This window comes from Penicillium angulare, assembly GCF_028827245.1.
Source record: "Penicillium angulare strain IBT 27051 chromosome Unknown utg000011l_segment0_segment0, whole genome shotgun sequence".
NCBI lineage: Eukaryota > Fungi > Ascomycota > Eurotiomycetes > Eurotiales > Aspergillaceae > Penicillium > Penicillium angulare.
The window spans coordinates 809,882-822,330 of record NW_026623170.1 but is presented as its reverse complement, the minus strand read 5'-3'; the positions used below and the strand labels follow the sequence as shown (position 1 = coordinate 822,330).

Genomic DNA, 12,449 nt, shown 5'->3' with positions numbered 1-12,449 from the left:
GTGGGTAGGTTATTTTGCTTGTTTTTCATTGTGTACGTACTCAATTAAAACGGAGTTTATTTTTCGGTTGTACCTTTATGAGTTTTCAATTGATCTTTGATTATATTTAATGCTTTGATTTCAAGACTGCTTTAAAACTACTTAGTGATCTATCTCTCCTGGACTTTATATCCGTCGACTTCCCGGACCCACCCGCTTTATGTAGTATGCAGAGTGAACGCCACTATTTATTCTCACTGCTAAACGTCACCTTCAAGTTGCCGCTTAGTCGAAGAAGGTACTGATTATGTATTGGAAGGAACTAAAAGATGATATCGAGTTTCAAAAATCTAGTACTTGTGTAAAAAAGAAATCCAGACAACAAGGAAATTGGAATTTGAGTCTAAAGACGGCTTATGTACATATTAAAAACACAGACTACTGGTCGTCCAGGACATGCAGGTACTTCTTCTCCTCACGCTGCTCACGCTCAGTGGCAGGGGGAAGATCGTAGTAAGAGGCGCTACGGTACATTTGCTACATGACAAGTTAGTATATAATCTATTAATCACGTATATGCAAAGAAGAAGAAGAAGAAGAAGAAGAAGAAAAACTTACCAAGTAGTGGAAGGTCAGGTCAGCCAGATCAGCCAGCTCGGATTGCTGGATGCCGAGATCCTGGAAGGTCTTGGCTGTGGGATCAATCACTTGATCGATGAACTCGCGCTCCACCTCATCGGCGGACATGGTGTGCCACCAAAGGAACTTGTTAAGGTTGTGGGCCAAAGGCTTGAGAACAGCCTTGGGGAGGTTCACGTGGCGGCGCTTCTTGACAATTTCGCGGTCGACCAGCTCGGCGATCTCAGCAGTAGAGTGGTTCTTAGGACCGTACAGCTCGTAGGTCTGACCGGTAGTGCTGTCGTCGTGCAGCATGACTTCAAGGGCCTTGCCGACATCAATAGCCTGTGGGAGGGGTGATTAGATTGCGATTTTTCCAACTTAGTATGGGATTTCACGACTTACGTGAACGGGCCAGAAACGCTCCTGCATGTGGTTGGCAGTGAACAGGTTGGCTACACCGGCAAGCTTGTGGAGAAGGTTGTCCTCGAAACCGAACATGGGAGCAGGGCGCACGATGGTGGTCTCGGGGTAAATGGATCGAACAATTTCCTCACCCCATCCCTATAATTCCGGTCTCAGTTTATTTGTATGCGAAGTATCCGTCGATTGAAACTAACCTTGCTGGAGAAGTACTCGGATGGCGAGTCCCGACTAGCGTTGTAGGAAGAAACGTGGATGAAACGGTCGACATCGTACTTGGCGGCGGCCTCGACGATGCGCTCAACACCGTCAACGTGAACATCGGTGTAGGAGAAGTTCCTATAATCGGTCAATGGAGGTGTCCCTCACCCTGCAAAACCAGATCTATCACTCACTTGGTAGGGTATTGGCGACCAACAAGGTTGTAAACGATATCGGAGTGACGAACGCTCTCCTCGATGGACTGGGTGTTACGCAGATCGTATTCCTGCGAGGTGGTTAGATATATCCTTCAATTGCCAACACCGTATATCGAGGAAAGGGATCTGCATACAATGAAGCTGACACGGCCCAAATCACCAGTAACCTTCAAGTGACGCTTGGCCATTTCCTCTCGGTAAGGAATGACGACGTTGCATCCCTGCTTAGCTGTGGAGGGTCAGTCTTCCACGATCCCTTCACAGATATAGAATTGACGAAGAAGCCTACCAAGACGATTGACGATATAACGACCCAAGAAACCAGTTGCGCCAAAGACAGTCGCGGTGTAACCTGTTGCGGAGAGGTGAGCATATTGGATCGAGATCAAGGTGTTGAAAGCGGCAAAGCGATACCTCCGAGAGAAGAGCTGCAAATAACAAAAATTAGCGATGAATAGATAGTTAGGAAGCAATTGGATGCTTACCGGCCACCTTGGACTTTCAAAATGGGCTTTCCTGTGCGGGTGATAGCGACATCCTGGAGATTGCGGCGCTGGATGTGGACGGAGACTCGCGGGGCCGGGGTGAATGCCCGCGCACCCAGGGCAGAATTGATAGCCCGTGATTTCTGCATGGTCTCTGACAAGGCAGATCCGAGGAGACCAGCGGGGTTGTGAATAGAGTGGAGTGGGGGATGGGAGGGATTGGAGGTCCTGGAGTCGATGGACTTGCACCTTCGCAGGTTCGGCACGGGACTATGGCGCTAGTCCGCTTTTGGAAGACTCGAAGTATTGCTGGGGAAAGGTTTCCACACACCACAGAGAGGTTTTGAACATATTTCTGTTCGATAGACAATTAAACAGCTCCTTTACTTTGAAATTATCTTATTCTCTCGATCAGTGATATCAATAAGCGTTTGAATTTGGCGATTTTGTTTCTCCCCCCTCCAACGGGTCTGACAATTCGGTCCCTGTGATTGGACGGTGGTACTTACCACATAGTGAGGATATGCACACGGCCAAAAAGACCTTATCCACACGTTCGCAAATACCAGAACACCGAAAATAAGGCATCAGAAGGTAATAAAAGATCTAAAAAGAAGAACATAGATACAAATAATGCAATTGAAGTCTCTAGCAAAAACAAAAATAAAATAAACGACAGCTGTGTCGCTATGTTGAAATCCAAAGATTGTTTAGAGGAGTATAGTGGGCAAACCACGGCCATCTCTGGTAAAAGGCAAGAAATGGGTTCTGCACTAGCCTGTCCCACTCCTCGCATTTGGGAAGTTATTATAAAATATAAGTATCCTTTGAGTACCCACATCCCGCGTTCGAACCCCCGAAAGCTCAACATTAAATTTAATTCTTTTTTACCCGCTGCCTTGCACCCCGCACCCAATGACTTCAGCTTGATTCTCGCGTTGGAGAACCTCATTATACTCCGTAATCAATTCTCACGGCTCAATTTGTCAATTCAAAACCAAACCACACTAATAAAAATGACCTCCTCCGCTACCTGCATCTTCTGCAAGATTATTAAGGGTTAGTTGTATATTTATGCGCTCATTGTGATGGTGTTCCTATTCATCCGAGCTGTTGTGTTACGCATGTTCTAACAGCACCATGTAGGTGATATCCCTTCCTTCAAGCTCTTTGAGAATGCCAAAGTATACGCCTTCATGGATATTCAGCCGCTGAGCCGTGGCCATGCGGTACGTTCAACCTCCATCGTCTGTTCTCGGATTATGTGTCGTGTTGTGTGTTGTGTATTCATCCTTCCCCCGCACCAGACGCCAGGACATCATCGCGACCGATACACATAGCACAAAGTGCTACACAATATCCGAAGAACTGACCAACATATAATATTCCCGGAAAAGCAATTACAAACTAACGTTGTAATAGCTCGTTATCCCCAAGTTCCACGGTGCTAAGCTCACCGATATCCCTGATGAGGATCTGACAGACATTCTGGTAAGTGGAATGAGAAGAGAAAAAAAAGACCGGGAAACAAGCCCGAAGCTTGCAGAAGAGAAACTTCAAGATACAGCCGCAGTCGAAGAACTAGAACGGATTACAGGGTTAACCCCCAAGGTCCTTCGAATCATAGCTAACCCAATCTCATAGCCCGTGGCAAAGAAGATCGCCCAGGCCGTCGGTGCCAAGGACTTCAATATTCTGCAGAACAACGGTCGCATTGCCCACCAGGTTGTTGATCATGTAAGTTGATCACACTTACTACATGTATCTTGAGCATTGCAGTTGCTAATCTATATTGTGAACTAGGTCCACTTCCACATGGTACAGTTCCCCTTTGTCAATGAATTGGGGAAGTTTCAATCCTTAGTGGTGACAATATACTAATTTTTATTCTGGCAGATTCCCAAGCCCAACGAGGAGGAGGGTATGAGCATCGGCTGGCCCGCAAAGAATGCTGATATGGACCAGCTGAAGGCATACTTTGAGGAGGTCAAGGCTCAGCTGTAGACTGGACTTGAAGCTTGTCTCGACGTTGGTCACACTTTTGTCTACTTGAATGACACAGCCCTAGAGGGTTATTAAAGCAAGACCCAACGTGATCCGAGTCTTCATATGCAGTGTTGAAGCTCAATTCTCCAAGGAAACCTTCTAGTCCCTCGTAACACGATGACGTTTGCTAGATGTATCATTTTCAATTAAAGTATTTGAAATTCCTCGTATCTCTTGGGACATGCCGGCCTTGGGTCTTGTATATACTTCAAAACCATGCATGCCCTTTCAAATCTCACACTCTATAAATCCGACAGTCTAATACATAGCCCTCACAAAAGTAATACGTATGTCTTGCAAAATACAACACTCAGACCAAATCCAAATGACAAGTATTTTACTCAGCAGTCTCCTCCGATGCTGACTTGTTATCCCCCTTCTCAGCATCTGGGTAGAACTGAATCTTTCCATGGTCCTGGATAATGTTGAGGCGATCATATAGAGAGCGTGTTCGAATATACGGGTCAAGCTCCCAGTACTGCTTACGCAGCTTCTCGATCAAACCACTACGCTTCTCCTTAGCAGCAGAAGAAGCATCAGACTCTTTCTTCTTACTAGCTCGAAGCCATTCAACCGTCAGATCTTGGATCTCCTTAGCGAGTTCCTGGCGTTCGGCGATTAATCGGTCGCGGGTTTCTGTATCCTCCATCTTGGCGTTTTCTCCCTCTTTGAGCTCGATGTATTTATACTCAAAGTCTTCGTCGCCTTCCAGTTCTTTCATGATTTGTCCTGGGGCAATGAATTTCTCCAGGTCATGACGGTTCTTGGTGAAATGGATCTTGGCCGCGACGACGGGGTCCAACCAGCCCTTGATAATGCCCCAGATGCCTGTGAATTTGGTTAGTGGGTTGTTCCGGGCTTACGTTGTTAAGGGGACGAACTGGAGAAGAGCCAAGGGGCCTTGTGAATCAGGACGGCTCCGAGGGACTCGGGGTAATTGGCTTCGAAGCACTTGATCATAAATTTCACAGGTGTGTAGTCCTGAGTAAAGATAAGAGATTTAGTATGATTGCACCTGAAAGACCAGCTATGTAAAAACTCACCATGTTGGCGATTGAGAAATCGGTCATGTCAAAAACAATGGTCTACAACTGTCAGCTTGAGAAATAATGCTTTGACGAAGGAAAGGATTTGCATACCGCAGTCTCGACAGGAGGCGCCAAAAGCAACCGAGCGGTTTCAATGGTATAGACAGTAAACCGCTCCAAACCTTCGGCATCTTGCTCATTAGCTCGGTGAAGTCGTACTCGAACAACACAGATAGGTCGACCAGCTCGGTCGACGCCGTGGAGAAAGCTCTTGCCCTTGCGCATCTGAAACAAGAAATCATCTCCTTTCTTTTTCTCTTTCGGGTCCGAGCCCTGAGACTGCTTCAAAGCCAACGCCTCACCATTGGCCATGATATCGTCGTCCACATGCATCTCCTGCAAGCGCCACCGCATGGTAGAGATCATCATGACCAAAGCCTTCTTGACATCCCACTTACGCGCGCGCAAGAACCGCAGCAGCAGCGCATCGGGGTTATCATGCTTGACCAGATTCCAGAACGCAGTGCGAATATCCTCCGGCTTCATGCTTTCGAGCGCCTGTTGGAATTCCTTCGATTGGCCGAATTTGTCATCGCTGTCGGCGATGTCGATGGTGGAGAGACTGGTGGTGACACCACTGGCCGATGAGACACTCTTCGAATCATTGTCATCATCTTCAGTACTACGACCGAATAGTCCCCATCCACGCTTAGCAGGCTTCTTTTTATCCTGTGAGGGACCGGCCGGGGCAGCTTCACTGGTGGCGCCCGAGCTAGTTTCTAGAGCATCGAGTGGCACGCCAAAGACCTTGAGGGTTAAAATCCATAGTTCTTGCAGCTTCGCCTCTTGTTCCGAGGTGATGTTCCCAATGAACCCTGGGGCTGGTTCGCCAGGCATAGTTTGGAGAGTATCAATTATACCGAGAAAAGGGTCTTGACCTTGCGGAGACAGCCGGGGTCTCGATGGGAGATCGGAGGGTTTATCGGAGGGTTGAAAGCAGTGATGAATCCAGGCACCTCCTCCAACTGCGAGTAGGGTAAATGTAATCCAAAAAGAGGATGTTTCTGTTGGTGGTTCCGGGCGTGGGTAGGTGGAGTATTGTCGCGCGAGTGGATGGGACCGGAGTCGAGGGCCGTCGGGGAAGATCTGTGCGCGTTGTACGAATTGGGCCGAGGAATGAATGCGACGGCGGAGAATTGAACAGGCTCGCATATGGCGGAAGGAGGGAGGAATGAGAAAAGGAAGATAGGGAATGGGTAATGATGGGAATTTAAGTCATCATAGATAACAAAATCAAGGTGTAGACACGAGACCAGGTGGCGCAGGCCGAAAAGTGGATATTCCGCAAATCCAGATTGATGACGATCGGACGTTATTCTGCGGGGCGAGAAGAGCGAGAGGTAGTGGATTATAAAGAAGGATTGTGGATAAGTAAGTTAATTACCAGCAGGGATTGAGCTATGGGTAGATAGATACTCTATGATTAATCTTTGCTTGATCAACATTGTGTATAATGTAGTTGAAGACGGTCATTCTACTTAGTATTGCTACCATAAGTCATAGACGTGCACTATGACAACAATCGATCAGGTCTAGTATACACAATGGGACAATATACCCTTGTCTAACAAAAGTCTTAAAATCAATTTAATTATGTGTTTCCTCTTCCTATGATATGATTGGACTAATTATCTTCAGAAACTTGTCTGGTTCTCTATACATTGTTCCTCCAGTTGAACATCGCGCTTATCGTGCCCACCGCCTTCGTTGATCTTGGAGATAAACAAACCAAAAACATCACTCGGTCTTCTCCCCCTCCATTTTCTTCAAGCTTCGACTGGCAACTCTTACCCAAGAAGGACACATTAAAAACGACACCATGGAACCCTCAGCATCTCGATCGACATCGCGCCCACGGCCATCCTCACGCCCAACTACCCCTCTACGTCCCAGCTCCCGTTCGTCTTTCCGCGAAGCCCATGGGTATGGAAACAGCATCAGCAATGCCGGATACACACAGCCCGCTATTAATGCATTAGAGCCCCAATTCGCCGAGCTCGCAGACTCCATGGCTGATCTCGAGGCCAACTTTATGCATCTCCAATTACTCCACGAAAGCTTGACCCGCTTTAGCGAGAATTTCGCTAGTTTCTTGTACGGCCTAAACATGAACGCATTTTGCGTGGATTTCCCCGAGGTATGAGCAATTACGTGATAGATGGAAGGCAGAGAAATGAACTACTACTAATTGATCAATGTAGGCACCAATCGCAGATTCATTTCGAAGAGCGAAAGAGGCGGAGGCACAAAAAGGTATGAGCAATGGACCTACTTCACTCAGATCGACTCGACATTAACATTGAATATAGAAGCAGAGAATGAACCAGTTCGACCCACCGATGATGGTGAAATGACCTTCTTGTTAGTATATGCTCTTTCCTTCGTGGCGAGTACCTTGCTTGCGTCAAATACACGGATGCTGATGTTGACTACTTTAGGACAACGGATACATCTTTCGTCGAACACCCACACAGTACAGTCTCAGCCAAACCGACCCCCAAATATTCGACAAGAGGTACAACTCGGGGAACTACACGGGGTACAGGTACCACACGTGGCAGTGGCACAGCGACCAGCCGATACGCAACCCGAGGGTCCACTCGTGGTCGACCAAGTGCCCTTCCCCGAGGTCGCGGAACTCGATAAATATGTTTTCTTGTTGACCCATCCGCTGTCTTTATTTCCGAGATTTCTGTCAAGCTGTACCTCGCGACGAAACAAGGATCGATTTCGAAGGTTCAGCTATATGCAACCCGAAATGACGTCTATGGGTGTGTGAGTGGGCTTACCGTGGGGACTCGGGCGTGGAGAGACGGAGATGGAGATAAAGCATGGATGTGTAGGCGCTTAGGATTGTTTTATGATATCCCTGTAATTATGATGAGCCATTAAACGACAATCTGTAAATAAGACCATTTGATGCATTAAGATCCGAAAGTAAATCATCTATATAGATGTAGAACTCTAATCAGAGAAGTAGTAAAAGTAGTATGTATCGCGTGCGTCGGAGTCCAAGGCGGAGATGCTTCGGGCGGTAAATGCAGTTTTGGTGCAGAAAAAAAAGCCAGACGCCGATGGCAAAAACCCTCTCTTGTTTCTTGTGATATTCTCCCCCGGAGACATTCTTTGAGGTTTTTGGTTTCTTTCCAAATTTGGGGTTGATTTGCGTCCAATCTCCAGATCTTTCTGGCTTGGTGTCATCTGGACTGGCTTTGAGATCATTACACTGCGGGGCATTGCCGGGCCTCGAAGCGAGCTGCCGCGGCAACCTACGCGCATCGGACCCATTTGGAGTCGGGATACTCAATTCACCTCAACTCACCGCGTCAATACAGTCCACTAGTCATAGTTCTCTATTTTGTAAGTTCAAAGAACCTCTCCTGTCGCCGAGCATTCATTGACCTGACTTTGACAGTGCAATGCCAATTCAAATCAGGGGGAGTCCTTAAGAGGCGGAATTGGATCCCTTCCCTATATCATCAGGGCATTTTGGTCTCATCTACAAAGGCCATTGCTTTTCATTTATCAACTTCAACCTTTTGTAATCGCTACTTGTCTTCGATTCTTCACTATTCTACTTCTCTCCTTCCCCTTCTTGGTAAGACATAGAGGCCGGTACCTACAGTGTCTTTCTGTCTTTCTTTGCCTCTGTTTGGCATCCTATCCCTACTGTTAATATTGTGGCCCTGAGTGCCTTCGATCTGAAAATGGCGACGGCAGCGGCGACCTTGAAACCGGGAAACTTGGACTCACACCAACTTCTTTCCGAGGCAGCATATGGCTGTGGTATGTAGCAAATCCCCTAGTACTTCCAGTGACTGGTTTCGGTTGGGCTTCTTTAACTGACATGCATGACTAGAACACTTGGTTCCGATTCTGAAGAACAGTGCAGCAGCAGACCCATTCAAAATTGGATTTCGAAAACAGTATGAGTCGTTGGCTCCATACACGAAGCCCGAGCCAGTCACTGTCCAGGCCACTGGCCTTCGCACCGTGTCATCGCTGAAGCCGAAGTACCATTGTCTTTCGTGTTCTGAGGTCTGCCTGAGTACCGAGAGAAAAGCACACACTAAGAAAACCGGACATGTCTTCTGTAGGTGGGCCCTGCTGTCTTGGTTAGATGATCTGATCCTAATGCAGCCGCAGACATTGAATCCCGAAATCGCTTCCTCTTTTGTGAGAGTTGCGTGGATTTTGTTTATGATCATGGATTAGAGAGATTTTGCGGACCCCAAGCAAAGTTTGAATGTAAGCACAAAAAGTCCTAGACGGTTATGTGTTGGATGAACGGGAACGAGCAAGCCACTAACCTTATATACAGATAGCAAAGGTACCTGGGTTGATGATGTAGCCTCTGAGGCGTATGTGAAGCACAATGCCTTCAAAAACCCTTGTTCTCGTCGCGGTGCCCGTGGTGTCTGGAACATGGGCCAAACGTGCTATCAATCTGTTATCCTACAGGCATTGCTCCATGACCCAACCCTCAATGCTTACTTTCTCTCTGGCGGTCACGATATCCACACTTGTGAACGGAACTTTTGTATGGCCTGTGCTGCGAGTGAAGTATTTATGGATTTTAACAGCGGCGAAAAGACCGAAGCCGTCTCGGCAGCAACCCTTCTCTATCACGGCTGGGATGCATCAAGAGTATGTTGAATAAATCTTTTCTTTCTACCTGGAAACAAAGTTTCACCTTGCTGATATAGCCTCTTCGCTACAGGACATGGCAGGATATCGCCAGCAAGACGCTCATGAATATTTCCAATTTTTGGTGAATGCCCTTCATGCTGCTACGCCCGGTCACTCAGAAAGCTACGAGAAGAGATGCAATTGCTTCTTCCATCAAACATTTTACGGCGAGCTTCGAAGTAGTGTCATGTGCCACAAGTGTGGCAAGACCACACACACTTATGATCCCATGGCCGATCTAAGTCTTGATGTACAGCTTCAAAACAAGAAGCGAAAATTAGGACCACGAACGAGCTCCACGACAGCAACTTTGACTGGTTGTCTTGAAAGCTTCACTGCCGTCGAGGACCTTTCTCCCGATGCTTCTTACCATTGCGAGAAATGTGGTAATACCCCCCAGCGGGCTTCAAAGCGGCTACAGATTCGCAAATTGCCCGCTATCCTCTGCATGCAACTCAAGGTTTGATTCTCCCCGGCACTGTTGTATTTACTCTATTCTAATGGTTCCACTACTAGCGTTACGAACATAACGCGGCTTCCTCTGATAAATTGCATGGTCACATTGACTTCCCTATCACCCTCAACATGCTACCCTTCACCGTCAAGAAAGACAAGGAACGCGTGGATACGTCCAGGTATATCTACGACTTGTCGACTGTTATTGTTCATCAAGGTTCCATGGACTCTGGCCACTATTATGCTTACACCCGTGTGCACGGCGACAAGGTATGCTTCTAGTCCCACTTGGTTATCGTTAGGAAAGTTCAACTAATCAAATCGTTACAGTGGGTGTTGATGGATGACAACAAAGTCACCGTGGCCAGCGTTGCTGATGTTCTGCGGCAGGATGCCTACCTCTTGTTCTATGGCATTCGTTCTATTGGTCCCCAAAAGAGCTCATGAGATACCTGAGATGTAATATCTGGCGTTTTGATACTAGGTTTATTTGAGAAGGGGCGAACTTGCATAATGTACATAGCAAATTATGACATTCAAGAGTACTAAGAGAAGTGCTTTATAATAAGAAATTGATTTCCTACCAGACGAAGAAACCCTGTAGTTCATGAAAATGAGCGTAGTTCCAGTCAGCCCCAAACATTCAACCTCATTCAGCATCGAAGTACTACATCAAAATCTACAATTGCACGGTTCAATCAGGGTTACCGCAATAAAGAACCACGCAGTTAAGAACAAATCCTAACTGCCCGTCACTTTCAAAATCGGACATATGCCCTTCAAACCAGACAAAATACGCTATTCCGTCGAAACGAAACTGAAAACCTTGGAAACCAGTGAATAAAACCCGTCATTGATATTGGATAATAAAAAAAAGAGGATGAGGGTTCAACAAAGCATCCTCAATTCCAAAAACCCCTTCACACAACAACCCCAGCTCCCTCCTCGTTCGTCCACCGGTGCCAATCAACACAAGACACCGAGCAAAAAAGAAAATAACAACCACTTTTTTGGGGGAGCTGCCATGCGAAAGAACGAAACGTGGGCGCATTACATTTCCCGACGCTTCGAAACAATTCCCTTCCTAACACTGAACCGATTGATGTTGTAGCGCCAGGGCACGTTAATGGATCATGGACGCGAATGGATCGAGGAAGGGCGTTTTAAGCCGGACATGGTTTTCGTTCGCTTAGCGGTACTGTTTGGCGGGGAGTTTAGTTAGTAAATAGTCATAATTCTTGAGTTCCGGAATCAAGGAATCATTGTGGATGTGATGGGTTCCTGATATTTCTTCGGTGATGTGATAGATGGGCTGGTGGGATGTGCTGATCGAGGTGTAAGGATTTACGAACCTTGACGAAACCGATGTCGGTAGACTTCTCACGGAAGCACTGACGGCAGATGTTCATCTAAAAACCGAATTAGCCAATTTATTCCAATTCCATACGCAAGCGTGTTCGATTTGCGCAAATATAGGTGCTCGGAAGATTTCACATACGCCGTACTTGCGGATCAGACCAGCGCGGTGGGCGCAGACACGGCTGTATCGATCGATTAAATTAGTCAAGTGTTCCTCCATTTTTCGCTCTTCAACCGTTTCCATGACGAATTCTCTCTCTTGTCGCTTTTGCTTGTTCTTTTGCTCTTCTTGTGCTATCGGTTTTCATCGGGGAGGAATATTGAGGCTTAACACACCATTCGCGGGCACCCTTGCCGTACCTAGTGAAAATCAGTTAATTGCTGCCCTTTCGCTTGAGCGAGAGGTTCAAGTCGACTTACTTGCGGGGGCGGCTGAACCAAACGGACTCGTGAGTCATCTTGAGATGTCGTAGGGGGGAGTTGACGGGGGGGTTGTTGACGAGGGTCGTTGGCGCTGTTGAAGGAAAGGTCGAAGTGTAGGGTCGAAAATCGTTGTGTGCCGCCCCAATGGGGAAATGCACGGACCAGCTCGCTTGATTATCCCACTAGTCTTCTTGGGGTAAGTGTCATGTGACTCGCGGACCTGATTGGTGTATTAATAAGCTTATCTGGTTGATTGGTGCCTTAGGCAGGATTGTTAATTTGGCTATCAAGTATCTGAGGCTGAAAATGAGTACTTGTTAAATATTTTCATTCTGATTAATTGAACTATTGATATGATAGATGCTGAAAAATTTGTGATCTTGTATCAGGTATTTTCTGGAAATCTCAATCGCTATCAAATCCTTTCCTTCTATCCTGAAATCTTCCATCCATTTGCAGGGACT

The 12,449-nt window shown here is 46.9% G+C and overlaps 6 protein-coding genes across 6 annotated transcripts; 3 read left to right on the top strand and 3 right to left on the bottom strand.

The window, feature by feature from the left end:
• Nucleotides 1-417: 417 nt before the first annotated feature.
• On the bottom strand, nt 418-2,073 carry N7478_012465 (complex I NDUFA9 subunit family protein; the record flags this gene model as incomplete). The annotated part of the gene is made up of 8 exons (XM_056928679.1): nt 418-516; nt 598-942; nt 1,003-1,161; nt 1,218-1,359; nt 1,416-1,507; nt 1,574-1,668; nt 1,729-1,853; nt 1,925-2,073. The coding sequence occupies 8 exons, from the start codon at nt 2,071-2,073 to the stop codon at nt 418-420; spliced, it is 1,206 nt and encodes a 401-aa protein (XP_056773237.1).
• An 867-nt stretch (nt 2,074-2,940) lies between these two features.
• On the top strand, nt 2,941-3,928 carry N7478_012464 (HIT family protein; the record flags this gene model as incomplete). The annotated part of the gene is made up of 6 exons (XM_056928678.1): nt 2,941-2,983; nt 3,071-3,153; nt 3,347-3,415; nt 3,569-3,661; nt 3,728-3,742; nt 3,821-3,928. The coding sequence occupies 6 exons, from the start codon at nt 2,941-2,943 to the stop codon at nt 3,926-3,928; spliced, it is 411 nt and encodes a 136-aa protein (XP_056773236.1).
• A 379-nt stretch (nt 3,929-4,307) lies between these two features.
• N7478_012463 (CRAL-TRIO domain-containing protein) lies at nt 4,308-6,210 on the bottom strand (the record flags this gene model as incomplete). The annotated part of the gene is made up of 4 exons (XM_056928677.1): nt 4,308-4,798; nt 4,852-4,951; nt 5,014-5,055; nt 5,110-6,210. The coding sequence occupies 4 exons, from the start codon at nt 6,208-6,210 to the stop codon at nt 4,308-4,310; spliced, it is 1,734 nt and encodes a 577-aa protein (XP_056773235.1).
• A 667-nt stretch (nt 6,211-6,877) lies between these two features.
• Nucleotides 6,878-8,401, top strand: N7478_012462 (DASH complex subunit DAM1; the record flags this gene model as incomplete). Its single annotated transcript, XM_056928676.1, has 5 exons — nt 6,878-7,195; nt 7,260-7,311; nt 7,368-7,423; nt 7,497-7,603; nt 8,239-8,401. 5 exons carry the CDS (start codon nt 6,878-6,880, stop codon nt 8,399-8,401), a joined length of 696 nt encoding a protein of 231 aa, XP_056773234.1.
• A 364-nt stretch (nt 8,402-8,765) lies between these two features.
• N7478_012461 (uncharacterized protein) lies at nt 8,766-10,650 on the top strand (the record flags this gene model as incomplete). The annotated part of the gene is made up of 7 exons (XM_056928675.1): nt 8,766-8,844; nt 8,918-9,151; nt 9,199-9,306; nt 9,380-9,705; nt 9,779-10,207; nt 10,264-10,473; nt 10,534-10,650. 7 exons carry the CDS (start codon nt 8,766-8,768, stop codon nt 10,648-10,650), a joined length of 1,503 nt encoding a protein of 500 aa, XP_056773233.1.
• An 812-nt stretch (nt 10,651-11,462) lies between these two features.
• On the bottom strand, nt 11,463-11,782 carry N7478_012460 (40S ribosomal protein uS14; the record flags this gene model as incomplete). Its single annotated transcript, XM_056928674.1, has 2 exons — nt 11,463-11,612; nt 11,702-11,782. 2 exons carry the CDS (start codon nt 11,780-11,782, stop codon nt 11,463-11,465), a joined length of 231 nt encoding a protein of 76 aa, XP_056773232.1.
• Between the last annotated feature and the right edge of the window lie 667 nt (nt 11,783-12,449).